The sequence below is a fragment of the Coregonus lavaretus genome (assembly GCF_964263955.1).
Source record: "Coregonus lavaretus genome assembly, chromosome: 13".
Classification (NCBI taxonomy): domain Eukaryota; kingdom Metazoa; phylum Chordata; class Actinopteri; order Salmoniformes; family Salmonidae; genus Coregonus; species Coregonus lavaretus.
In genome coordinates this window covers 18,070,682-18,095,626 of record NC_140000.1, presented here as the reverse complement: position 1 = coordinate 18,095,626, position 24,945 = coordinate 18,070,682, and the positions used below count along the sequence as shown (strand labels likewise).

The window sequence follows — 24,945 nt, the reverse complement described above, 5'->3', positions numbered from 1 at the left end:
CGGGTCTCTCTGTCTCTCTCCTCCTCTCTCTCTCTCTGTGTTCTCTCTCCTCCCTTTCTCCCGCGGGAAGGATCCCAGATAATATTGTGATGGATGGAGGGACCCATGCCAACGGTTGTGTGAAGTTTCCAGTCATGACATGCTGCAACGCCGGCCCTTAGAGAGTGTTTAAGGTTGTGTGGCATGGCTACCTCCATCCCTCACACACACAGACACACATACACAGCACATATCACACACACAAACATACACACACGTGCGTGCATAGAGACATACACACACACAGCACCCGTCCTATGAGATAGCCCTAGATGCAAGAAGACTTTCCAAGTGATTGAGAAGCGGCTTTATCTTAAACTGATCTTCCACGCTGTGCTGTGCTGCGCTGGGCCTGGGGACGGATGGCTACTGTTTCCATCCGTTCTCACCAGATAGATACGTTTATAACACCGGCCTAGTGCCTACAGCAAAGGAAAGGGAGGCTTTGCCGCTTTATCAAATATTATGACTCTCTCTTTTTTAGACAACCCCCCCCCCCCCCCTGCCTAGAGACAGATAACGCCTTCTCATTCTGATGGGCACACGTATTGGCTGACCTTCAGCCAATTAAAAATGGTGTTTGTTTGAACTCCAGGAAGTAGAGGGGAATGGAATGGACTACACTGTCGTTCCATGTCATTTCAGAAAGCCATCTCAGATTGTCCTGAAATCGTTTCTGTAGTTAGAAAAAGATAAGATTAGCATTCCTGCAACATTATTTTGTTGAAATATAATTGATTGCACCCAAATTGGCCATTTTGAATTATAGGATTAATTTAATATTCAATAAATATAGTACATAACATCCGATTTGGACCCAAAAAATTCTAACAATGAATAAGACGTGGATGAAATTATGGATCAAATTATATTTCAACAAAATAATGTTGCATATTTTTCTAGCTACAGAAACGATTTCAGAACATTCTGATGGTGGGTGTCGAAATCCTCTTTCTTGTGCTTTTTGAGGTGGAATGACCCTACAGCAACGGTGAGAGACATTTTAATGTGTCTTAATACTGCAGTTAATGACTCTACACATCTTCCAGTTGTGTGGTAATTCACCACAGTGTTAGGTAAGGACTCCTAATGACTGTAGTATGCACTATGCCGCGCTGCAGGTAGGTTGTGTGTGTGTGTGTGTGTGCGCGTGTGTGTGTGTGTGTGTGTTGAATTGATTACTGGAAATGGATGAGTCAGTCAGTGTGGGACTGGTCCCCACAATCACTCCTTTGATAGCATTATTTACACTGGTGTGGGGCCAGAATGGGCCCACTGTTTCAGGCTTTTCACATCTGTATGTATGTGAGAGAGAGAGATGAGAGGAGAGGAGAGGCCAGTCATCAGCACTGTCACCACCCACTCTGTCACAATAACAACTCTGAGGAGCGGCAGTCAAATGTCAACGCATGTGCTGCAGCTCCACTATTTTCTCACCTACTATAAGCACCATGATTATTGGAGATGTAGTAGTCATGGCAATGCCATGTTCTGTTAGCTTCTTCTAGGCCAATGTATGTGTCCCAACCGGTCCCCGGTTCAAATGTTTAAGTAGCAATGGTCATCGAAATGTTTAAAAAATTGTTTAAACAATTATAATTAATTAATGCAACAGTTGGGCATTGGATGATGATACTCCCAGATTTGTGAATTGTCATAATCCTTCAGATATTGACTGAATTATAGCATATAAAACACTTTACTGGCATGGACAAATAATGGAGTTCAGTGATTTTGGTGGGAATTCAGGTAATTTATTGTAATTTGTTATTAATTTGTTATAAACAAATGTAATGTTTAGGTGCCTAATTTGCATAAACACACTGTGTTTTTACATATATGCATAAATTAACATAAAGGGGGGAACAGGGCTGCAACCACCAAACACTTGCTCTGTCTACCCTACCTGCACTCACCTGCGCTCTCTAGACTGCCTCATGAATTACTGTTGTTGTCACGTTCTCTTGCATAATTCAACAAGTGTGTCAATAACAGGATACCCTCGGATTAAAAATCAACACACTTGGCTTGAATTGGAGTCACGGTCTCCTCTGCTGTGCTGTTTCCTCTGACTGGGAGAATGTCTGTCCTAGCTGTCAGTTGTAATAGCTGTAAAATTAGGCATCTGAATGATGAACAACGGCACAGCAGTGGCACACACAGTGCATGCCATTAGGGTAGTAAAGACAAAGTCGCTATGGCAACTGTCATCCCATATGCACATAGCCAGGCTTCATCAGACAGGCTGCATTGTAAGCCTCTGGAGCCGATAGTCCGTCTGATATTACATTCTGGGTGATTAAACCATTTGCAGAATGTAAAATCTATATTCATTCCTGTTTGATTACGCACTCTGACTCATTGCAATGTGTTGATTGTGATTCACCTGTCTGATATGTTTTTCTTTTTTTCACTTTTCTTTTTCAGTGACTCACATTTCACCTTGTTTTGGATTCTATCAGTTTTGACGTCGGTTTATTGGGAATTGAATTGGCTTGATTAATCCCTGGATTAGAGAATTTTCTCTCTCTCATATATATATATATATATATACAGTGGATATAAAAGGTCTACACACCCCTGTTAAAAATGCCAGGTTTTTGTGATGTAAAAGAGTGAGAAAAAGATAAATCATGTCAGAACTTTTTCCACCTTTAATGTGACCTATAACGTGAACAATTCAATTGAAAAACAAACGGAAATCTTTGAGAAAAAAAAATGGAAAAAAATCACAATAACCTGGTTGCATAAGTGTGCACACCCTTAAACTAATACTTAGTTGAAGCACCTTTTGATTTTATTACAGCACTCAGTCTTTTTGGGTAGGAGTCTATTAGCATGGCACATCTTGACGTGGCAATATTTGCCCACTCTTCTTTGCAAAAGCGCTCCAAATCTGTCAGATTGCGAGGACATCTCCTGTGCACAGCCCTCTTCAGATCACCCCAGAGATGTTCAATTGGATTCAGGTCTGGGCTCTGGCTGGGCCATTCCAAAACGTTAATCTTCTTCTGGTGAAGCCATGCTGTTGTGGATTTGGATGTGTGCTTTGGGTCGTTGTCGTGCTGAAAGGTGAACTTCCTCTTCATCTTCAGCTTTCTAACGGACGCCTGAAGGTTTTGTGCCAAAATTGCCTGGTATTTGGAACTGTTCATAATTCCCTCCACCCTGACTAAGGCCCCGGTTCCAGCTGAAGAAAAACAGCCCCAAAGCATGATGCTGCCACCACCATGCTTCACTGTGGGTATGGTGTTCTTTGGGTGATGTGCAGTGTTGTTTTTGCGCCAAACATACAGTGGGGAGAACAAGTATTTGATACACTGCCGATTTTGCAGGTTTTCCTACATACAAAGCATGTAGAGGTCTGTAATTTTTATCATAGGTACACTTCAACTGTGAGAGACGGAATCTAAAACAAAAATCCAGAAAATCACATTGTATGATTTTTAAGTAATGAATTTGCATTTTATTGCATGACATAAGTATTTGATACATCAGAAAAGCAGAACTTAATATTTGGTACAGAAACCTTTGTTTGCAATTACAGAGATCATACGTTTCCTGTAGGTCTTGACCAGGTTTGCACACACTGCAGCAGGGATTTTGGCCCACTCCTCCATACAGACCTTCTCCAGATCCTTCAGGTTTCGGGGCTGTCGCTGGGCAATACGGACTTTCAGCTCCCTCCAAAGATTTTCTATTGGGTTCAGGTCTGGAGACTGGCTAGGCCACTCCAGGACCTTGAGATGCTTCTTACGGAGCCACTCCTTAGTTGCCCTGGCTGTGTGTTTCGGGTCGTTGTCATACTGGAAGACCCAGCCACGACCAATCTTCAATGCTCTTACTGAGGGAAGGAGGTTGTTGGCCAAGATCTCGCGATACATGGCCCCATCCATCCTCCCCTCAATACGGTGCAGTCGTCCTGTCCCCTTTGCAGAAAAGCATCCCCAAAGAATGATGTTTCCACCTCCATGCTTCACGGTTGGGATGGTGTCCTTGGGGTTGTACTCATCCTTCTTCTTCCTCCAAACACGGTGAGTGGAGTTTAGACCAAAAAGCTCTATTTTTGTCTCATCAGACCACATGACCTTCTCCCATTCCTCCTCTGGATCATCCAGATGGTCATTGGCAAACTTCAGACGGGCCTGGACATGCGCTGGCTTGAGCAGGGGGACCTTGTGTGCGCTGCAGGATTTTTATCCATGACAGCATGGTGTGTTACTAATGGTTTTCTTTGAGACTGTGGTCCCAGCTTTCTTCAGGTCATTGACCAGGTCCTGCCGTGTAGTTCTGGGCTGATCCCTCACCTTCCTCATGATCATTGATGCCCCACGAGGTGAGATCTTGCATGGAGCCCCAGACCGAGGGTGATTGACCGTCATCTTGAACTTCTTCCATTTTCTAATAATTGCGCCAACAGTTGTTGCCTTCTCACCAAGCTGCTTGCCTATTGTCCTGTAGCCCATCCCAGCCTTGTGCAGGTCTACAATATTATCCCTGATGTCCTTACACAGCTCTCTGGTCTTGGCCATTGTGGAGAGGTTGGAGTCTGTTTGACTGAGTGTGTGGACAGGTGTCTTTTATACAGGTAACGAGTTCAAACAGGTGCAGTTAATACAGGTAATGAGTGGAGAACAGGAGGGCTTCTTAAAGAAAAACTAACAGGTCTGTGAGAGCCGGAATTCTTACTGGTTGGTAGGTGATCAGATACTTATGTCATGCAATAGAATGCTAATTAATTACTTAAAAATCATACAATGTGATTTTCTGGATTTTTGTTTTAGATTCCGTCTCTCACAGTTGAAGTGTACCTATGATAAAAATTACAGACCTTTACATGCTTTGTAAGTAGGAAAACCTGCAAAATCGGCAGTGTATCAAATACTTGTTCTCCCCACTGTACCTTTTGGAATTATGGCCAAAAAGTTCAACCTTGGTTTCATCAGACCATAACACATTTTCCCACGTGCTTTTGGGGGACTTGATGTTTGTTTTTGCAAACTTCAGCCGGGCTTGGATGTTTTTCTTTGTAAGAAAAAGCTTCCATCTTGCCACCCTACCCCATAGCCCATTCATATGAAGAATACGGGAGATTGTTGTCACATGTAGCACACAGCCAGTACTTGCCAGAAATTCATGCAGTTCCTTTAATGTTGCTGTAGGCCTCTTGGAAGCCTCCCTGACCAGTTTTCTTCTCGTCTTTTCATACATTTTGGAGGGACGTCCAGTTCTTGGTAATGTCTCTGTTGTGCCATATTTTTTCCACTTGGTGATGACTGTCTTCACTGTGTTCCCTGGTATATGTAATGCTTTGGAAATTATTTTGTACCCTTCTCTTGACTAATATCTTTCAACAATGAGATCCCTCTGATGCTTTGGAAGCTCTCTGCGGACCATGGCTTTTGCTCTGAGATGCAACTAAGAAAATGTCAGGAAAATCCTACTAGAACAGCTGAACTTTATTTGTGATTAATCAGAGTCACTTTAAATGATGGCAGGTGTGTAATGACTTCTATTTAACATGAGTTTGAATGTGATTGGTTAATTCTGAACACAGCCACATCCCCAGTTATAAGAGGGTGTGCACACTTATGCAACCAGGTTATTGTAAGGTTTTTATTTTTCATTTTTCCCCCTCGAAGATTTCAGTTTGTTTTTCAATTGAATTGTTCACATTATAGGTCACATTAACAGTGGAAAAAGTTCTGACATGATTTATCTTTCTCATTCTTTTACATCACAAAAACTTGGCATTTTAACAGGGGTGTGTAGACTTTTTATATCCACTATATATATATATATTTTTTTTTTTCATGCGTTTACTGTATCTGGGCCAGGTTATAGCTTACCTAGCAAGCATCAACATGATGGTAGGCTACACTGCTGTTCCACGGGTCTGTCTGTATCCAGTCTGATGTTCCACCACAGGGTAGAGTTTTGGACATGTGTGTCTTTTTATGGCACCATTAGTCAGCTCGTCTGTCTGTCCTTCTTGAGTCAGTTTGTCCTCTCAGTCAGACAAGGTGACCATTACCAGTCACCAGGATGTCTGTAACATACTGTATGTGTGTGTGTGTGTGGTGTGTGTGTCCTCCTAATAATGGATTGTCTAACAGTTAGGCAATACACATATAATAATTAGAATCGTTAATTCATGATTCCCATCAACAGGCATTAAAATTACTGTCCAATAGGGAAACAGTGCTGAAACAGGTTGTATTTGTGCCGAAATGCATGGTGCTGAATTGAGGAGCTAAAGCTAAAAAGAAATAGTCCATGGATGAGATGTTAGCAAATGGTACTCAGGAAGAATCAATGCAGTGTGCTGCTACTGCTGAACTAGTCTGGATGAAAGACTGTACTGCCTGCTTTAGTGTTGACGCTACAGTCTGTAACAGTATGTGGTGGATATTGACTGTCTGCTTATGTTCCCAACAAGCTAAAATAGGATTTGTCTTTCTGTCCGAAGAGACATACTTTTATTCAATCTCCTGCGAAACAATATAAATAACAGTTAATTTAACACTGCCACTCCAAGTATTCTTAAGTACTACACACTAAGTTGTAAATATTGTAGAGTTTTATTCTTGAGCTTGTACTTTTTGTTGACAGGCTGGCTTGTTGTTTTAAGATGTTGTTAACATCTCTAGGCTGTAAATGTGGTGGTTGTCATTGCGATGTCTCCTAGTCCAACTGTTTTGGTGTCTGTTATCAACAGCAGTGCCTTTCTGTGCCTTCCTTTTCATGTTGTAATAGCCAATCTGATAAGACTACAAATCAATCACAGTAGTCCTTGAGTTGGCAGTTCTAAAAGCTATGTCATCGACAGTGTCAGTCTGCTGAAGCGATTGGTTGTGTCCAATATTTTTACCCTATTCCCTATATAGTCCACTACTTTTGACCAGAGCCATATGCTGGCCCTGGTCAAAAGTAGTGCACTATATAGGAAATAGGGTGCCATTTCAGATGCAGCCAGATTGTTTATTGGTTACATTAAAAAGTTCCTTACATCATTTTGTCATTTCCAGTCTTTATACAGGCATGGTTTGATATTGATTCTGTCCAAGTATTTTTGTTATTTAGCTTGGTGTCCGGTTCAGTTAACATCCAAAATAGCGAGTGAGTGAAGTCCTCATCTCACAAAGTATTTCACACTATCCTCATGTAGTTCGCACTGGAACAATGAGAATTGTTTTGTTGTCTTCTAAAGATGGTTTGGGATTTTAAGTTGTTAAAAAAAACAGCGTGTGTAGTATAATTAAAAGTGCAATATGCATAAGTCGCTCCGCCATTTCCTGGTTGCAAAAATTATAATAGTTAAACTAAAATAAGGCTATGTGACAAAACAAGCAGTGTAGGGAATCATTGTACCATCTAAACCGCTGTGAAATATATTTTCAATAACCAAAAATATTTTCAACTGTTTAAAGCTGGTGTACAAAACCGAAAGTAAAAGACGCAAAAACGAACTTTAAGAATGGGAAGCATAGAAATAGCGCACATAGAACAGATCTACCACTCTGTAGCTCAGCTGGTAGAGCACGGCGCTTGTAACGCCAAGGTAGTGGGTTCGAACCCCGGGACTACACAAAAAAATGTATGCACGCATGACTGTAAGTCGCTTTGGATAAAAGCGTCTGCTAAATGGCATATTATTATTATTATTATTATTATTACTTCTTAGACTTGCTTTAAATGATACTGACAGATCTATAACTCACATTTCTATGTACATTTGGTCGGGTCATATTGCAGCTTTTAGTCACTCCTCCCTAACACCACACACACACACACACACACGAGAGCGATCCATGGTTGCTAACATGCTGACTACACCGGCCATTTGTGCGCCTGCGTGCGCCATCATGTTGATTTTGTCTATCCTCGGCAGATGCGATCATGACACGTAGGTTAAAATACCAAAATGAACTGTGAATCAATTATATTAATTTCAGGGCAGGTCAAAACACACATGAAACATTCATGGACATTTAGTTAGCTAACTGTTGCTAGCTAATTTGTCCTGGGACATGAACATTGGGGGCTCTGTTTTCTGCTGGCGTTAAGCCAGCGCAATTGCCAAAAGCTTGCTCGTTTGCAATTTCAACCTGTTAAAGCCGGCACTCTTCTGTTTTCAAACCCTTGCGCACAGTGCGCATATGCACATGGAACACAAGAGATGTGCTTTTTGTGCCCGTAAACCTCGCATTTGATTAAAAACCAATGAAGGCAGTTTTGTTTGTCCTACCCAATGCATTCGCCAAGTAGCCAAGACTATCATAAAGGGTTTGGCTCGTGACACCGCTTTGAAATAAATCTATTTTGGGAACTTCCCCTTTTTATCTATGTAGGCTATTGTACATCATTTTATCCAACTCCTCTTATTATTTTGGATGTGCGTAAAAAAAACCTCCATGTAGGCTTTATGCCCATTCTGGAACGAGAGATGAGATGATCCAGTGACACTCTTATTTAGAAACATTGAAGTTATTTTCCTGTAACCATAGATTGTTTTCAGTTTTGTTTGATTAAAGAACAAGCCCTTATAGGCTACCCTTACCCTACTATAATGAAAGCTGGTTCAACAGCAATGCGTCTGGTGTCTTTCTTATCATGGCCATGCATTAGCCAAGTAGCCTAGCCATAAAAGGTTTCTAAATGGTCTACTCCTGAGGCTTTTGCTATCATGCTTTTGCATTATTCACAATTCACATAGGCCTACCTGCAGTGCATAGACTACTCCATTCGGCTTGGACCCCATCCCCAATTCCAAAGAGCGCCTCTTGTCTGGTTACCAAAGACGCGCTCCTCCAAACATATTCAAATTGTTAAGTGCTATAACGCCATATCAACAGAAGGCCTGGATATATCTTGCTTATTTAGAATGTTCCTCACACCTACAATATAATTTACGGGAGCCTAGTATTTCTTATTTGAGGAGAAGTGCGATGCGTAAAGGCCTATACTCGTTGAAGTCAGTTACAACCATGTTGACTGTCAACACTCCAAACACATTGATCAAACACTGGATGTTTTTTCTTTACTGTTGCTATTACTCATTACTGTAGCCTATGCTATTTAATAAACTGTATCAATCCACAATGGACTAGGAAGAGAATATTCTGTGCTCCCAGCCGAATTAGAGTTGATGACAACGCAAAGACCGTCAATAACCGACAGAACTTGAGACAACGGCATGCCGTATTAAGCCATGAAACGGTCATCACACTTATAATTAAGTCCTCGTCACACTTATAATTGATTTAGTCATCAAAACCCAGCCTTTTTGCGCTACCGCAAGCTATTCTGCTCATAATTACCGCAGTGAAAATAGCTAGAATATTCCTGATACAGCCCCGGACCTATAGCCCAACCGCCAGCCCTAAGATTTACCATTGCTAAAATGCATTGTTAAAATAGAGCCCTGGGTTGTTATTTTACCTGACATGCATATGGTCCTCTTTTTAACTGGTTCTTTGTAGAATTTTGACCTGGAGTCATACAAAATCTTCTGTTTCTCTACTCCGACAGTTAATCCACAGATGCTAGTTCACACGTGTGAGCGGTGTGGGTGAAATGATTAAATAACATGTACAGTGAGGGAAAAAAGTATTTGATCCCCTGCTGATTTTGTACGTTTGCCCACTGACAAAGAAATGATCAGTATATAATTTTTATGGTAGGTTTATTTGAACAGTGAGAGACAGAATAACAACAAAATAATCCAGAAAAACGCATGTCAAAAATGTTATAAATTTATTTGCATTTTAATGAGGGAAATAAATATTTGACCCCCTCTCAATCAGAAAGATTTCTGGCTCCCAGGTGTCTTTTATACAGGTAACGAGCTGAGATTAGGAGCACACTCTTAAAGGGAGTGCTCCTAATCTCAGGTTGTTACCTTTATACAAGACACCTGTCCACAGAAGCAATCAATCAATCAGATTCCAAACTCTCCACCATGGCCAAGACCAAAGAGCTCTCCAAGGATGTCAGGGACAAGATTGTAGACCTACACAAGGCTGGAATGAGCTACAAGACCATCGCCAAGCAGCTTGGTGAGAAGGTGACAACAGTTGGTGCGATTATTCGCAAATGGAAGAAACACAAAATAACTGTCAATCTCCCTCGGCCTGGGGCTCCATGCAAGATCTCACCTCGTGGAGTTGAAATGATCATGAGAACGGTGAGGAATCAGCCCAGAACTACACGGGAGGATCTTGTCAATGATCTCAAGGCAGCTGGGACCATAGTCACCAAGAAAACAATTGGTAACACACTACACCGTGAAGGACTGAAATCCTGCAGCGCCCGCAAGGTCCCCCTGCTCAAGAAAGCACATATACAGGCCCATCTGAAGTTTGCCAATAAACATCTAAATGATTCATAGGAGAACTGGGTGAAAGTGTTGTGGTCAGATGAGACCAAAATTAAGCTCTTTGGCATCAACTCAACTCGCCGTGTTTGGAGGAGGAGGAATGCTGCCTATGACCCCAAGAACACCATCCCCACCGTCAAACATGGAGGTGGAAACATTATGCGTGTGGGGGTGTTTTTCTGCTAAGGGGACAGGACAACTTCACCGCATCAAAGGGATGATGGACGGGCCATGTACCGTCAAATCTTGGGTGAGAACCTCCTTCCCTCAGCCAGGGCATTGAAAATGGGTCGTGGATGGGTATTCCAGCATGACAATGACCCAAAACACACGGCCAAGGCAACAAAGGAGTGGCTCAAGAAGGAGCACATTAAGGTCCTGGAGTGGCCTAGCCAGTCTCCAGACCTTAATCCCATAGAAAATCTGTGGAGGGAGCTGAAGGTTCGAGTTGCCAAACGTCAGCCTCAACCTTAATGACTTGGAGAAGATCTACAAAGAGGAGTGGGACAAAATCCCTCCTGAGATGTATGCAAACCTGGTGGCCAACTACAAGAAATGTCTGACCTCTGTGATTGCCAACAAGGGTTTTGCCACCAAGTACTAAATAATGTTTTGCAGAGGGGTCAAATACTTATTTCCCTCATTAAAATGCAAATCAATTTATAACATTTTTTACATGCGTTTTTCTGGATTTTTTTGTTGTTATTCTGTCTCTCACTGTTCAAATAAACCTAATATTAAAATTATAGACTGATCATGTCTTTATCAGTGGGCAAACGTACAAAATCAGCAGGGGATCAAATACTTTTTTCCCTCACTGTATGTGTACATTTATTTTGCAATGCTCGCCCACGCAACGTGGCCGTTGTGGTTTGGTTGTATAGCTGAGCTTCTGTTTTTGTATTTGAGCTTCTGTATTTCTGTATTTTTCTGTTTCTTCTGTGTTTGTAGCATTTGAAAATGATTATGTTGGTGTCATATGTGACTGTCACAGACACAATGATCCTACTTTATTCATTTTCCAAAGTGTCTGTTGAGTTCTCCTGACGCACACGTTCATCCCTGCTTGCCCTGCTTATGACTCTGTGTGCGTGCGTAGTGTAGTGTGCGTGGCGTGTGTGTGCGTTTAGTTTTTCTGTCTCTCTGTCTTTGTCTGGGCCCAAGACTATCCTCCTGTCTGGAGAGAAGTTGTTTGTCTTACGAGTTTAGAAGAGCTGACAATGACATTCCTCCATGTTGTTTTGAATTGTTTCCTTCCTCCTCTGTCCTGTGGAGTCACCTGACTGAACCATTCTCATGACTGTTACACAGCCCCATGATCCACCATTATACAGCTCAGAGTCACTGTCAGGAGTCCTGCTTTTATAGTCCTGCTTTTATACACCGTCTGTTCTGTTCCCCTGCCTCTCCCACGAGCCCCCTCTCCCACACACTAGGAGTTCTTGACATCCCTGTCATCGTTAGTTGGTAGGCAGAACCCCACAGGACTTGTGAGTTATTTACCAGCTCAGACACGTGTCTCTGTAGTGCAGTTATATAGCTACCAGAATAATCTGGCTAATGCACTTGTGTCACTTTAAAGGACACAGCTGGCTACAGGAAGTAGATAGAATAGATGCCAGTCTGCCTCAATGTCAACCCACACAGGCTGTTGGGTCTGTGACACTCAGTCTGCATCTTCTAAGAGACATTGAAATAGCACACAAACAGTACGGTACAAGCTGTAGGCCTATAGAATAATGTAATGTATGTAAAATACATCCTGTTCCCCCCTTTACCAAGTTTGTTTATCCACCGGGCCAAATATACTAAGATGTCAACCAAAGCTGGATGATGATTGAATGTGAACGTCAGGTGTTTGTCTGGTGGGTTGGTGTCATGTGAGTAAGGTCATATTGTAAAACAAGGCTCATATTGACATTCATGTAAACACATGCTCTTCCTTACCTCCAGTTAGTGCAGTCAGTGGTGCTATATAATGAACAGCCCTCATCCACCATCTCCAGTCTGAATACACTACTGAACTACACCAAGCCAGTCTGAATACACTACTACACTACACCAAGCCAGTCTGAATACGCTACTGAACTACACCAAGCCAGACTGAATACACTACTGAACTACACCAAGCCAGTCTGAAAACACTACTGAACTACACCAAGCCAGTCTGAATACACTACTGAACTACACCAAGCCACACTGAATACAATACTGAACTGCACCAAGCCAGTCTGAATACACTACTGAACTACACCAAGCCAGTCTGAAAACACTACTACACACCAAGCCAGACTGAATACACTACTGAACTACACCAAGCCAGTCTGAATACACTACTGAACTATACCAAGCCAGTCTGAATACACTACTACACACCAAGCCAGTCTGAATACACTACTACACACCAAGACAGATTGAATACACTACTGAACTACACCAAGCCAGTCTGAATACACTACTGAACTACACCAAGCCAGACTGAATACACTACCGAACTACACCAAGCCAGACTGAATACACTACTGAACTACACCAACCCAGTCTGAATACATTACTGAATTACACCAAGCCAGACTGAATACACTACTGAACTACACCAAGCCAGACTGAATACACTACTACACACCAAGCCAGACTGAATACACTACTGAACTACACCAAGCCAGTCTGAATACACTACTGAACTACACCAAGCCAGACTGAATACACTACTGAACTACACCAAGCCAGTCTGAATACACTCCTACACACCAAGCCAGTCTGAATACAGTCCTACACACCAAGCCAGTCTGCATACTCTCCTACACACCAAGCCAGTCTGCATACACTCCTACACACCAAGCCAGTCTGCATACTCTCCTACACACCAGGTCCATGTTCATCTCTGAGAGGAGAAGATAAGACAGCAGAGTTTCTCTCCTCATGTGGGAAGCCAGCACAGTACAGTACAGGACCGGCGTTGTGATATTCTGTGCTTCTCTTCTGTTTTGTGGTCCTCCAGGTGGAGACGCGGGACACACTGAACAACATAGCGCTCAAGTTTGACACCACGCCCAACGAACTGGTTCAGCTCAACAAGCTGTTCTCCAGAGCCGTCTGTCCTGGCCAGGTGTGAACACGATCTACTGTACACCCATCACTGGTTCCCAGTCACTTTCAGAGACCTCCTGGGCAACACCTTTTTGTTCCAGCCCCACACTAGCATGCCTTATTCAAATAGTCAACTACTGTTGTCACAAACCCCTTGATTAGGTTGAATTAGGTATGCTAATGCTGGGCTGTAAGACAAATGTACAGTCCTGGAAGAGTTCCCTGAGGAATGGATTGAGAAACACCATTCTACTACACTCATGCTTGGTGTGTTTCTCTCTCACTGCATCTATCCTCCATGCCACAACCACTAACACTCACCCACTCCTCATCCCTGCTCTCTCTTCCCATTGATTCTGACAATGGCATATACTGGTGTCACACAAAGTCACTACTAACCACTCATAAGAGTTAAAACATTATGTGTGTTTATTCCGCTAAGACATCTGTGTCATGGGAAACAGGGTGTTGAAAACCCTCCAGTCCTCAGGCAATAGCATTAAAAAGGTACAACTTCATGGGTTCTGTTAATTAGGACATATCGTAGCAAAACGCTTCACAACGGAAAACAAAAAACAAGCATGTCTTATTGGACAAAGTTCAGCTAGTACCTCCCTCTTTTACGCAGTTTCGGATTGTTTCGTTCCGTGGCTACTGAACAGAACCCTGGGCTCAATGTCGCTGGCCTCAATGTCTCCCTATTTCGGTTGTGTCCTATTGAACTCTCTCTGAGGCCCCAAATAGCACCCCAGAACATGACAAACAGCCAAAGTTGGTATTTTCCTGGCGTCAGAACCAGAGCCACTCGAATCTACTCAAATGGAGAGTCAAGGCGGGGAGTCTGCAATCACATTGACAGTCAGAGTCAGTAGCAGCACTCAGCAATATGACGCACAATGCAGGGTTATTGATGTTGTTTCCAACCAGCCAGCCAGCTCTGGAGGGCTCTCAGCATCTCTCTACTGGGATCCATGACCAAACACTGCCCTAGCACCACCAGTATTATCACAGAGGAACACACACACACGCACACACTCTGATCTCAGAAAAACTGCTGTTCTGTCCCTGGCTACACTTAGCCTGCAATGGCGTCACATTGGGCCCATTCAGTCAGAACACGCTCACCACCACTTAACTGTCTGGCCCTGCTCTCAGGGGGACAAGGAGACACAAGTAGGGCCTCTCAAGATCCTTAACGCCGACAACACATGCTAATCTAGTGCTTGAACAAAGATCTATATTCAACTTATCCTATGTTGACTTAGTCATAGCATAATGAACTCTAAAAACATCAGAAACAGTGTGAGAAATAGTACATCTGATGGTTTTATGACACGCATTGTGTGCTTTCACTTTTTGTTGTTTGTCCACCTTGTGATGTCATAAATTATGCTGAAAACATTATTATTTTCATAGTCACTTCTGTCTTTGCATGTACAGTACCAGTCAAAAGTGTGGACACACCTACTCATTCAAGGGTTTTTCTTTATTTTTGCTATTTTCTACATTGTAGACTAATAGTGAAGACATCAAAACTATGAAATAACACATATGGAATCACGTAGTAACCAAAAAAGTGTTAAACAAATCAAAATATATTTTATATTTGAGATTCTTCAAATAGCCACCCTTTGCCTTTATGACAGCTTTGCACACTCTTGGCATTCTATCAACCAGCTTCATGAGGTAGTCACCTGGAATGCATTTCAATTAACAGGTGTGCCTTCTTAAAAGTTAATTTGTGGAATTTATTTCCTTCACTATTATTCTACAATGTAGAAAATAGTAAAAATAAAGAGAAACCCTTGAATGAGTAGGTGTGTCCAAACTTTTGACTGGTAGTGTATGTTCCTTTCTCTGTGTGCACACACGTGTGTAGGCCTGTTTAAATCCAGACATGGATTGTGTTTGCAGGTTCTGTACGTTCCTGATCCTGAGCACATATCCAGTGTGGGGAGCTCCCCTTCCCTTAGCCCCATCAGCCCTCTGTCTCCCACCTCCTCAGAAGCTGACTTAGAGAAGGTGACGGTATGTTGGCATTCATGCACGCACACACTCACAATGAACGCATTGGCATTCTCCCTTCACCATGCGTCTGCTCACAAGCACACACACACATACGCACAACACCTATCATGTAGTGAGATAGAAGTCTTTATCAGAAATCCTGCATAAATATCTATCACAAATCCTATTGAAAATGTGAAGGGCCAACTCTCATCCAGTTCATACAGTATATATAATCCAGGACAGGCCAGACAATAAGCGATGCATTATGTTTTATGAGCAGAATAAATCTGTAATGTACTTATTCTCCATTGATAGCTGACCTACATTATACAGACATGATGTATGGCTCTGGCCCCAGGTAATAGAATGGCTCTTTGTTCTGCCCATTAAGCAATAGTTACAGTGATGTTAGGGAAACTTCCCTCACACCATTCTGCTCTGTGGCGGTGACAGCTGAAATGCCAATGCTTTTACTGTACCATTTAGTCTCCATTTATAGAAGCATGCAGCCAATAAAGGCACAGGTAGTTTGTTATTTACTGTATGGTTGTGTTGACAACCCCAGTATATAAGAAGGAATAATGTGTTAGTTGAGTGCTGACCAAGGGAGGGACAGGGGATAAAATATCTGCAGGTTTTCACTGTTCCAGCAACTATGGTGGATCCGTAACCATGTCAGTGCAGTATAGCTTGGTGAAATGCCCTTACGTGTGTTTGTTTCTAGCAGGTCTGGAATCAGGCCTATCTATTCCTCTGTAATGGAATACTGCAAGCTGACTGCTGTTACACTGTTCTCAGATCAGGTCAGGAGTGTCACCCTCCTGCTCTATACATTGCCCTCTCCGCCCCCTGCGCCACCCGGCACCAAACGAGCTAATCATTAAACACACATGAACCTTCTGACCCCCAAAGAAGTATGACTGTTTGTCCCAGGTGGTCTCCATGGCGACCAGGCACTGTTTTGTCAGAATGTTATCAGAAAATGGGTTCCACTGCTACTGCTGCCTTGCCAAACTAGCTGCATAAATCCAACACTACTCAGGCTGAAAGAAGGATCCCGTTCGTTAGTTTATTTAGCGCTTATCTATTTAGGTCATGCCTGTAAGAACAGGAGCCTATTTCTTGGCTCTCAGCGGAGGAAGAGGATCTGAGGGAGAGGGGCTGTGTGTGACTGTGGAGAAATTAAGCCTTTTAGTGTGATGCTCTGTCTGATATTAGAGAAACTAATGAACGGACCTCGTTCTCTCAGATGACCAGCGAGACAGTGTGTATGTCCCAAATGGCACCCTATTCCCAATGTAGTGCAATGCTTTTGACCAGAGCTCTATGGGCCCTGGTCAAATGTAGTGCACTACATAGGGAATAGGGTCCCATTTGGAACGCATACAGCAGTTATTCCAGAGAGAGGAAGCATGATGTGTTTCTAGGACAGACAGGGGAGGGTAAATCACCTCAACAGGACGTGGAGTAAAGATCCAGCATCTAGGTGCTGTTTGGTTTACAAGGTAGAGGAAGAAGGACCTTAATAACCTGCACAATGCTTTTTCTAAACCTCAATGATCTTTTAATTATAAAACCCTTTTTGGTGCAACACACAGGAGGTTGGTGGCACCTTAATTGGGGAGCGGATTAGGTGGAATGGTATCAAATACATCAAACACATGGTTTGATGCCATTCCATTCGCTCCGTTCTAGCCATTATTATGAGCCGTCCTCACCTCAGCAGCCTCCACTGGCCACACAGAACAGGCTGTAATGTCTGGCAGCAGAATGCACACATCTCCCAGGCATGACATGTTGTGGCTGGCTGGCCATCGCGCTGGCATTAGAATCTCACGCTGTGTCCTCCTGACCTCTCTCCCTCTCCTTGTCCTATCCTGTTCTGTTGTGTCCTGGCACCCTCACTTTCTTCCTTCCGTTCCACAGAACAGAGTAGGTCACTATTTTTAGGGCCAGGGAAAGTAGGACTAGTGTAAATTACCTGCCTGGCCCGCTGCGGGGTGGCTGGTGCCAAACTACAGCTGCTCAGGTAACCCAGCCCGGCCTTGGGGTTTCACCTCTACTCTGCCACCTTGCCAACATCCTCTTGTCTCTATAGGAGAATCAGAATGAAAGTTTCAAAGGATACATCCCATTAATTTACAGTATACAGTATACTGTTTGTTCTGCTCATGGTTGCAGAACATGGACATGTCCACATGAGGGGGCTGTGGTTACATTTTCCACAGCATTCCACTGCTAACCTTCTACTCTCTCTGCCTTTGATGTCCAGTCCTCATCACAGCCTGCCTGCAAGGCTATACAGTACAGGACTGATGCTCAGGGCGTCGGCAGGCAGGTGGTTTGTCCTGAAGGGGTCTGGGAAGGAACTCATTCCTTGTCCTAGTCACTAGTCATTCTATTCTGTTATTTTCTATTGTAGTGTACATGGCTGTAGATGTTGTGGAGGGTTAATATATGGGGTCAAACATTTGGCTAAAAGAGTCCCTCGGTCTTCCTCTCTGCACTAAAGATTCACATTAATCATTATAGCAGGGTTCGCCAACTAGCGGCCCGCGGGCCGAATTTCGCCCGCGTGTTGTTTTATTAGGCCCCCCAAGTTTTCTGAGCAAAAAATATTAATATATATTTTGTTTCTGTAAAAAAAAAAAAAAAAAATGTTGGATGTAAAATACTATAGAAATACTATTCACTAATTTACTCCAAGTAGGGAAAGGATGGTGGGGTTGAAAAGTAATAAAGGGGAGTGTATATATATAAAAAATAAAAATAAAAAACATGGGGGATTGGAAGTGATGCAGACAATTACATTGATAGAAGATACAATCTATCTGCAATATTAAGCTGATCCACCCCCCCCCCCCCCAAAAAAAAATAAAAAGAAATAAAAAATAGAAACACAAGGAAATCAGCTCCAAGTGATTTTAGTTTTGGAAATTTGTTCCCAAATATTTCCACGCATAATAGAGAGACATATGTGATCGTATACAAATAATAATAATTGATTGGATTTATATCGCTTTTTTCTACCAACTGAGGTACTCAAAGCGCTTTACATGTACTGAACAAAAATATAAATGCAACATGCAACAATTTCTAAGATTTTACTGAGTTAAAGTTCATATAAGGAAATCAGTCAATTAAATACATTCATTAAGCCTTAATCTATGGATTTCACATGGGACTGGGAATACAGATATGCATCTGTTGGTCACAGATACTTAACAAAAAGGTAGGGGCGTGGATCAGAAAACCAGTCAGTATCTGGTGTGACCACCATTTGCCTCATGCAGTGCGACACATCTCCTTCGCATAGAGTTGATTAGGCTGTTGATTGTGGCCTGTGGAATGTTGTCCCACTCCTCTTCAATGGCTGTGCGAAGTTGCTGGATATTGGCGGGAACTGGAACACGCTGTCGTACACATCAATCCTGAGCATCCCAAACATGCTCAATGGGTGACATGTATGCAGGCCATTTTCAGCTTCCAGGAATTGTGTACAGATCCTTGCAACATAGGGCCTTTCATTATCATGCTGAAACATGAGGTGATGGCGGCGGATTAATAGCACGACAATGGGCCTCAGGATCTCATCACAGTATCTCTGTGCATTCAAATTGCCATTGATAAAATGCAATTGTATTTGTTGTCCGTAGTTTATGCCTGCCCATGCCATAATCCCACCGCCACCATGGGGCACTCTGTTCACAACGTTGACATCAGCAAACCGCTCGACCACGCGATGCCATACAAGTTGTCTGCGGTTGTGAGGCCGGTTGGACGTACTTCCAAATTCGCTAAAATTACCTTGGAGCCGGCTTATGGTAGAAAAATGAACATTCAATTTTCTGGCAACAGCTCTGGTGGACATTCCTGCATTCAGCATGCCAATTGCACTCTCCCTCAAAACTTGAGACATCTGTGGTATTGTGTTCTGTGACAAAACTGCACATTCTAGAGTAGCCTTTTATTGTCCCCAGCACAAGGTGCAGCTGTGTAACGATCATGCTGTTTAATCAGCTTCTTGATATGCCACACCTGTCAGGTGGATGGAGTATCTTGGCAAAGGAGAAATGCTCACTAACAGGGATGTAAACAAATTTGTGCACAACATTTGAGAGAAATAAGCTTTTTGTGCAAATGGAAAATGTATAGGATCTTTTATTTCAGCTCATGAAACATGGGACCAACACTTTACATGTTGAATTTATATTTCTGTTCAGTATAGTAGGGGGACACTCACCTCATCCACCATCATTGTGTAGCAACCGACCATTTTTCGTCAGGACGCTCACCACACATCAGCTATCAGGTGGAGAGGTGAGGAGTCATATACAGTGGGGAGAACAAGTATTTGATACACTGCCGATTTTGCAGGTTTTCCTACTTACAAAGCATGTAGAGGTCTGTAATATTTATCATAGGTACACTTCAACTGTGAGAGACGGAATCTAAAACAAAAATCCAGAAAATCACATTGTATGATTTTTAAGTAATTAATTTTCATTTTATTGCATGACATAAGTATTTGATCACCTACCAACCAGTAAGAATTCCGGCTCTCACAGACCTGTTAGTTTTTCTTTAAGAAGCCCTCCTGTTCTCCACTCATTACCTGTATTAACTGCACCTGTTTGAACTCGTTACCTGTATAAAAGACACATGTCCACACACTCAATCAAACAGACTCCAACCTCTCCACAATGGCCAAGACCAGAGAGCTGTGTAAGGACATCAGGGATAAAATTGTAGACCTGCACAAGGCTGCGATGGGCTACAGGACAATAGGCAAGCAGCTTGGTGAGAAGGCAACAACTGTTGGCGCAATTGTTAGAAAATGGAAGAAGTTCAAGATGACGGTCAATCACCCTCGGTCTGGGGCTCCATGCAACATCTCACCTAGTGGGGCATCAATGATCATGAGGAAGGTGAGGGATCAGCCCAGAACTACACGGCAGGACCTGGTCAATGACCTGAAGAGAGCTGGGACCACAGTCTCAAAGAAAACCATTAGTAACACACTACGCCGTCATGGATTAAAATCCTGCAGCGCACGCAAGGTCCCCCTGCTCAAGCCAGTGCATGTCCAGGCCCGTCTGAAGTTTGCCAATGACCATCTGGATGATCCAGAGGAGGAATGGGAGAAGGTCATGTGGTCTGATGAGACAAAAATATAGCTTTTTGGTCTAAACTCCACTCGCCGTGTTTGGAGGAAGAAGAAGGATGAGTACAACCCGAAGAACACCATCCCAACCGTGAAGCATGGAGGTGGAAACATCATTCTTTGGGGATGCTTTTCTGCAAAGGGGACAGGACGACTGCACCGTATTGAGGGGAGGATGGATGGTGCCATGTATCGCGAGATCTTGGCCAACAACCTCCTGCCCTCAGTAAGAGCATTGAAGATGGGTCGTGGCTGGGTCTTCCAGCATGACAACGACCCGAAACACACAGCCAGGGCAACTAAGGAGTGGCTCCGTAAGAAGCATCTCAAGGTACTGGAGTGGCCTAGCCAGTCTCCAGACCTGAACCCAATAGAAAATCTTTGGAGGGAGCTGAAAGTCCGTATTGCCCAGCGACAGCCTCGAAACCTGAAGGATCTGGAGAAGGTATGGAGGAGTGGGCCAAAATCCCTCCTGCAGTGTGTGCAAACCTGGTCAAGACCTACAGGAAACGTATGATCTCTGTAATTGCAAACAAAGGTTTCTGTGCCAAATATTAAGTTCTGCTTTTCTGATGTATCAAATACTTATGTCATGCAATAAAATGCAAATTAATTACTTAAAAATCATACAATGTGATTTTCTGGATTTTTGTTTTAGATTCCGCCTCTCACAGTTGAAGTGTACCTATGATAAAAATTACAGACCTCTACATGCTTTGTAAGTAGGAAAACCTGCAAAATCGGCAGTGTATCAAATACTTGTTCTCCCCACTGTATGCCAATTAGGAATGAGGGGGATGATTAGGTGGCCATGATTGAATGTGGCCAGGTTGGGAATTTAGCCATGACACCGGGGTGAACACCCTTACTCTTACAATAAGTGCCATGCGATTTTTGAATGACCACAGAGAGTCAGGAGACCGGTTTTAACTTCCTATCCGAAAGACGGCACCCTACGTAGGGCAATGTCCCCAAATGTAAGGTTTGAAATGATTATGTTTTAGTCAAATATTATATATTTTTAGGCTTTTTGAAGTCAATTTGCAATCTAAAAATATTTGTTTTATTATGTTCCTGCCCCCCGACCATCCGCTCAAGAACAAATTGTCCTGCGGCTGAATCTAGTTGATGATCCCTGCAATTTAGGTTTACTAAGAGGGTGGTGGAAAACAAACAACCATCACATATATAATATTAGACGGATTGTGCTACTATGGGCACGTCCCAAATGGCACCCTATTCCCGTTATAGTGCACTAATTTTGACCAGGGCTCTGGCAAATCAAACAGCAGCAGCAGCCCTATGGATGGATGTAATATCCATAGCATTATATCAGGGTCAGCTTTCTTCCTTCCACCTGGCAGGGAGCTCTAGACTGGATTGATTTCCCATGGCCTCTGGGATCAAAGCACCATGCGGTAACACCATCCCATCCCTCCCTCTCTCCATTCGTCTATCTTTAACTTCTCTCCCACTCTCTGGTCAGCCAGTGTACACCTCCTCTCACAGAGACACACGTCGATATCTTTGACAATTATGGGGTTCACATTGGTATTTCAATTCTTATGGAAAACTCTGATGTGTTATGGGGTGCCCATTCCCCCAATTCCTAGCCCTTAATTAGAACCCTAATGAGGCTAACACGTGAAACATACAGTCCTCAGTGTATATGACCACTGTCCAAGTACCTGACGGAAACAGTATATTATGTACACCTGGCCTAGTGCCGGTTTATGGTATGAACAACACCATGGTGACAGATAGACACTGGAACACTGTTAAAGAGTATCTCTCATATGGATGAGAGGGCAGGGTGGGAGGGTTAGCTCACAGTCTCACACACCACCCCTTCCTTCCTGTGATCTGCCTCCTCTCCTGTGATGATAGGGGTATGTTGTCTAGGAGAGGAAGGAGGACATGTTAGGACTCCCACTGTTTATTTTAAACCAGGCCAGTGTTCGGATTTCTGTTGTCAGCTATGTGCTGCTGGGGAAGAGGATAGTTGGGTTGTGTCCCAAACGGCACCCTATTACATACGTTGTGTACTTCTTTTGATCAGAGCCATATGAGCCCTGGTCGAAACTAGTATACCATATAGGGAATATGGTGCCATTTGGGATGCAGCCAAGAGCTGTGTGTTATTGGAGGCTGTGAATACCTCTTGTCATGTTGCTGTAGCGTTACTGCAGCAGAACAGAGAGGACTGGAGCATGAGTCACTAGGAAGTGAATGTGCCAGGGAAGAGAGGATGGGTGAAGCACTGTAGATATCCACCTGAAGTGGATGACAGTGACCGACCAAGGAGAGCACCACTCAAGTGTCGTGTTCTCTTTCCTACTGATGTATAATGTTCCTGTAACCGTGGGGGTTCAGTGAAGGCCTAGGTTTTAACTCAGAGGGCTAACATAGTTTTGTCACGTGCTGGAGTGCCCGGGTTGGAATCCCAGCCTGTCCCACTCCTACTGGTACATTACTGTCTCCTTTCAGAGAGATTGTGTTTTGTCTAGCATATTGAGCTTCCCCCTCAGCCACATTAGCTGCGTGTGTGTGTGTGTGTGTGTGTGTTGCTAGTAGTATGCCTGTAGGTCAGTAGTCGTGGGCTGGTGCTGCTGCTCCCAGGGAGACAGAGACAGGAGAGGTGTGGGAGGGTGTCAACAGGCCAGCAGACAGCTGTGGGTTTGGTGTCTCACACACAGCAGACCTGCACCCCTACTCTTCGTCTCTCCGTCTGCCCCCTGTTCCCACACCTTCCTTCCCTATCCCTCCATCCTTCATTCCTCCGTCCTTCCATCCCTCCATCTTCCTGTTCCCACACCCTCACTATCCCTCCATCCATCCCTCCTCCTGGCTCCTGTTCCCACACACTCCCTATCCCTCCATGCCTCCATCTCTCCATCCCTCCGTCTGGCTCGGCAACCATTCACACAGCCTGGCACGGCAGCAGGCCATGTGGCCTCGCTCACAAACACAGACCAGTCCCACCATGTATGGTGTTTGCAGGCAGCAGATGCCCCATCTGTGGATAAATCATGATCATTGTTTACAACGGAGGAGGCATTGGAGTACATCTGACAGACAGTGCCTAGAAATGATGGTAGTAGGGTTTTATTTATTTATTTTATTTTTACGAACAGCTGACTGAAGACGGGATGGCCGGGCATTCATGCGGTTGAGTCAGTTTCTCTGATAACATGGGCTCTTAACAACGTGATGAAACTTTGTTGCCCCTTGCTGAAACAAGCAAGGTGTTGTGGCAAATGATTAATAGAATGGGCTTGGAACCTCTAACCCTGGCAATTTGACCGGTAAACTCATGGGTACACTCAGCAATGGCTGCCTGGTATTGCAATAATTGTCGTGGTAATGTAGAATGTTCATTCAAATGATGTTAACTGATGTGCCCATGCAATGGAATGTATTTTTTGTAATGTCAGTTGAGTTGACTCAACAAATCATAGCACATATTGATGGGTACACTTCCTGCTTTTACTTCCTGTTTTGCTCCTATGGGTACACTCGCAAAGCCCGCCAGTTCACCTATTATGCCATCATTGACTTGACTGGGGAAGCCTGTTCTAGTCATTCTATTTCTATGGCAGTACATGCAGTCAGGAGTGGAAGAAAGGAGAAAAGGTGTGTCTAAAAAGCAAAACAAATATTATATTTTTTGCTATTCGAACGGTTATTACGGAGACCGCGGTCATTTGGCTGGCCAATTACCATCATTCCAATTTTCCATGACCATCACAGGCCTGAGTCCTCCTCATGAGATGCAGCAGATACTACTGTATCTGTACATAATAACACATCTTAAAGCTTAAATCTCTGCTTGTGATAAGAGCAGTAATAATGTCTGTTTGTTGAGTGAACAGGGTTAAACAGGGTCTTTGCTGTCATCGTGGCCCATATGGTCAGGGATTGGGTTGGGTCAGGAGCATGGGTTTACCCTGAGTCCATTACTGGGTTACATGAAGCTCATATGACCAATAACACAGACAGACTGCTGACAGACACAGACACACACACACACACACACACACACACACACACACACACACACACGTATCTGTAGTTGGGTACTGTCTGCCTGATATCTCAGTTTCATGTTCCATGAGACTGAGTGAGTGTTCATTTCTCTGTGTGCGTTACATTGGCAGTGCTAGAGTTCAGTTAACATTCCAGTACAGCAAGAATGGTCAGTCTACTGATCTACACACAATTGCATGACGAAGTGTATGATGTATGTAGATAGAGGAATACCAGA

The 24,945-nt window shown here is 43.4% G+C and overlaps 1 protein-coding gene across 4 annotated transcripts in view; it reads left to right on the top strand.

The window, feature by feature from the left end:
• LOC311140820 (oxidation resistance protein 1-like) overlaps nt 1-24,945 on the top strand; it is a 70,107-nt gene that overhangs the window by 21,248 nt on the left and 23,914 nt on the right. For 2 of the 4 annotated variants that reach the window (XM_084176061.1, XM_084176059.1), the window contains exons 3-4: nt 13,419-13,526; nt 15,422-15,535. The exons of 1 other annotated variant lie outside the window; for it this stretch is intronic. In XM_084176061.1, coding sequence (XP_084032187.1) covers nt 13,419-13,526; nt 15,422-15,535 — 222 coding nt within the window. The remainder of the gene's footprint in view (nt 1-13,418; nt 13,527-15,421; nt 15,536-24,945) is intronic. One more of the 4 variants, XM_084176060.1, reaches the window with a different exon arrangement.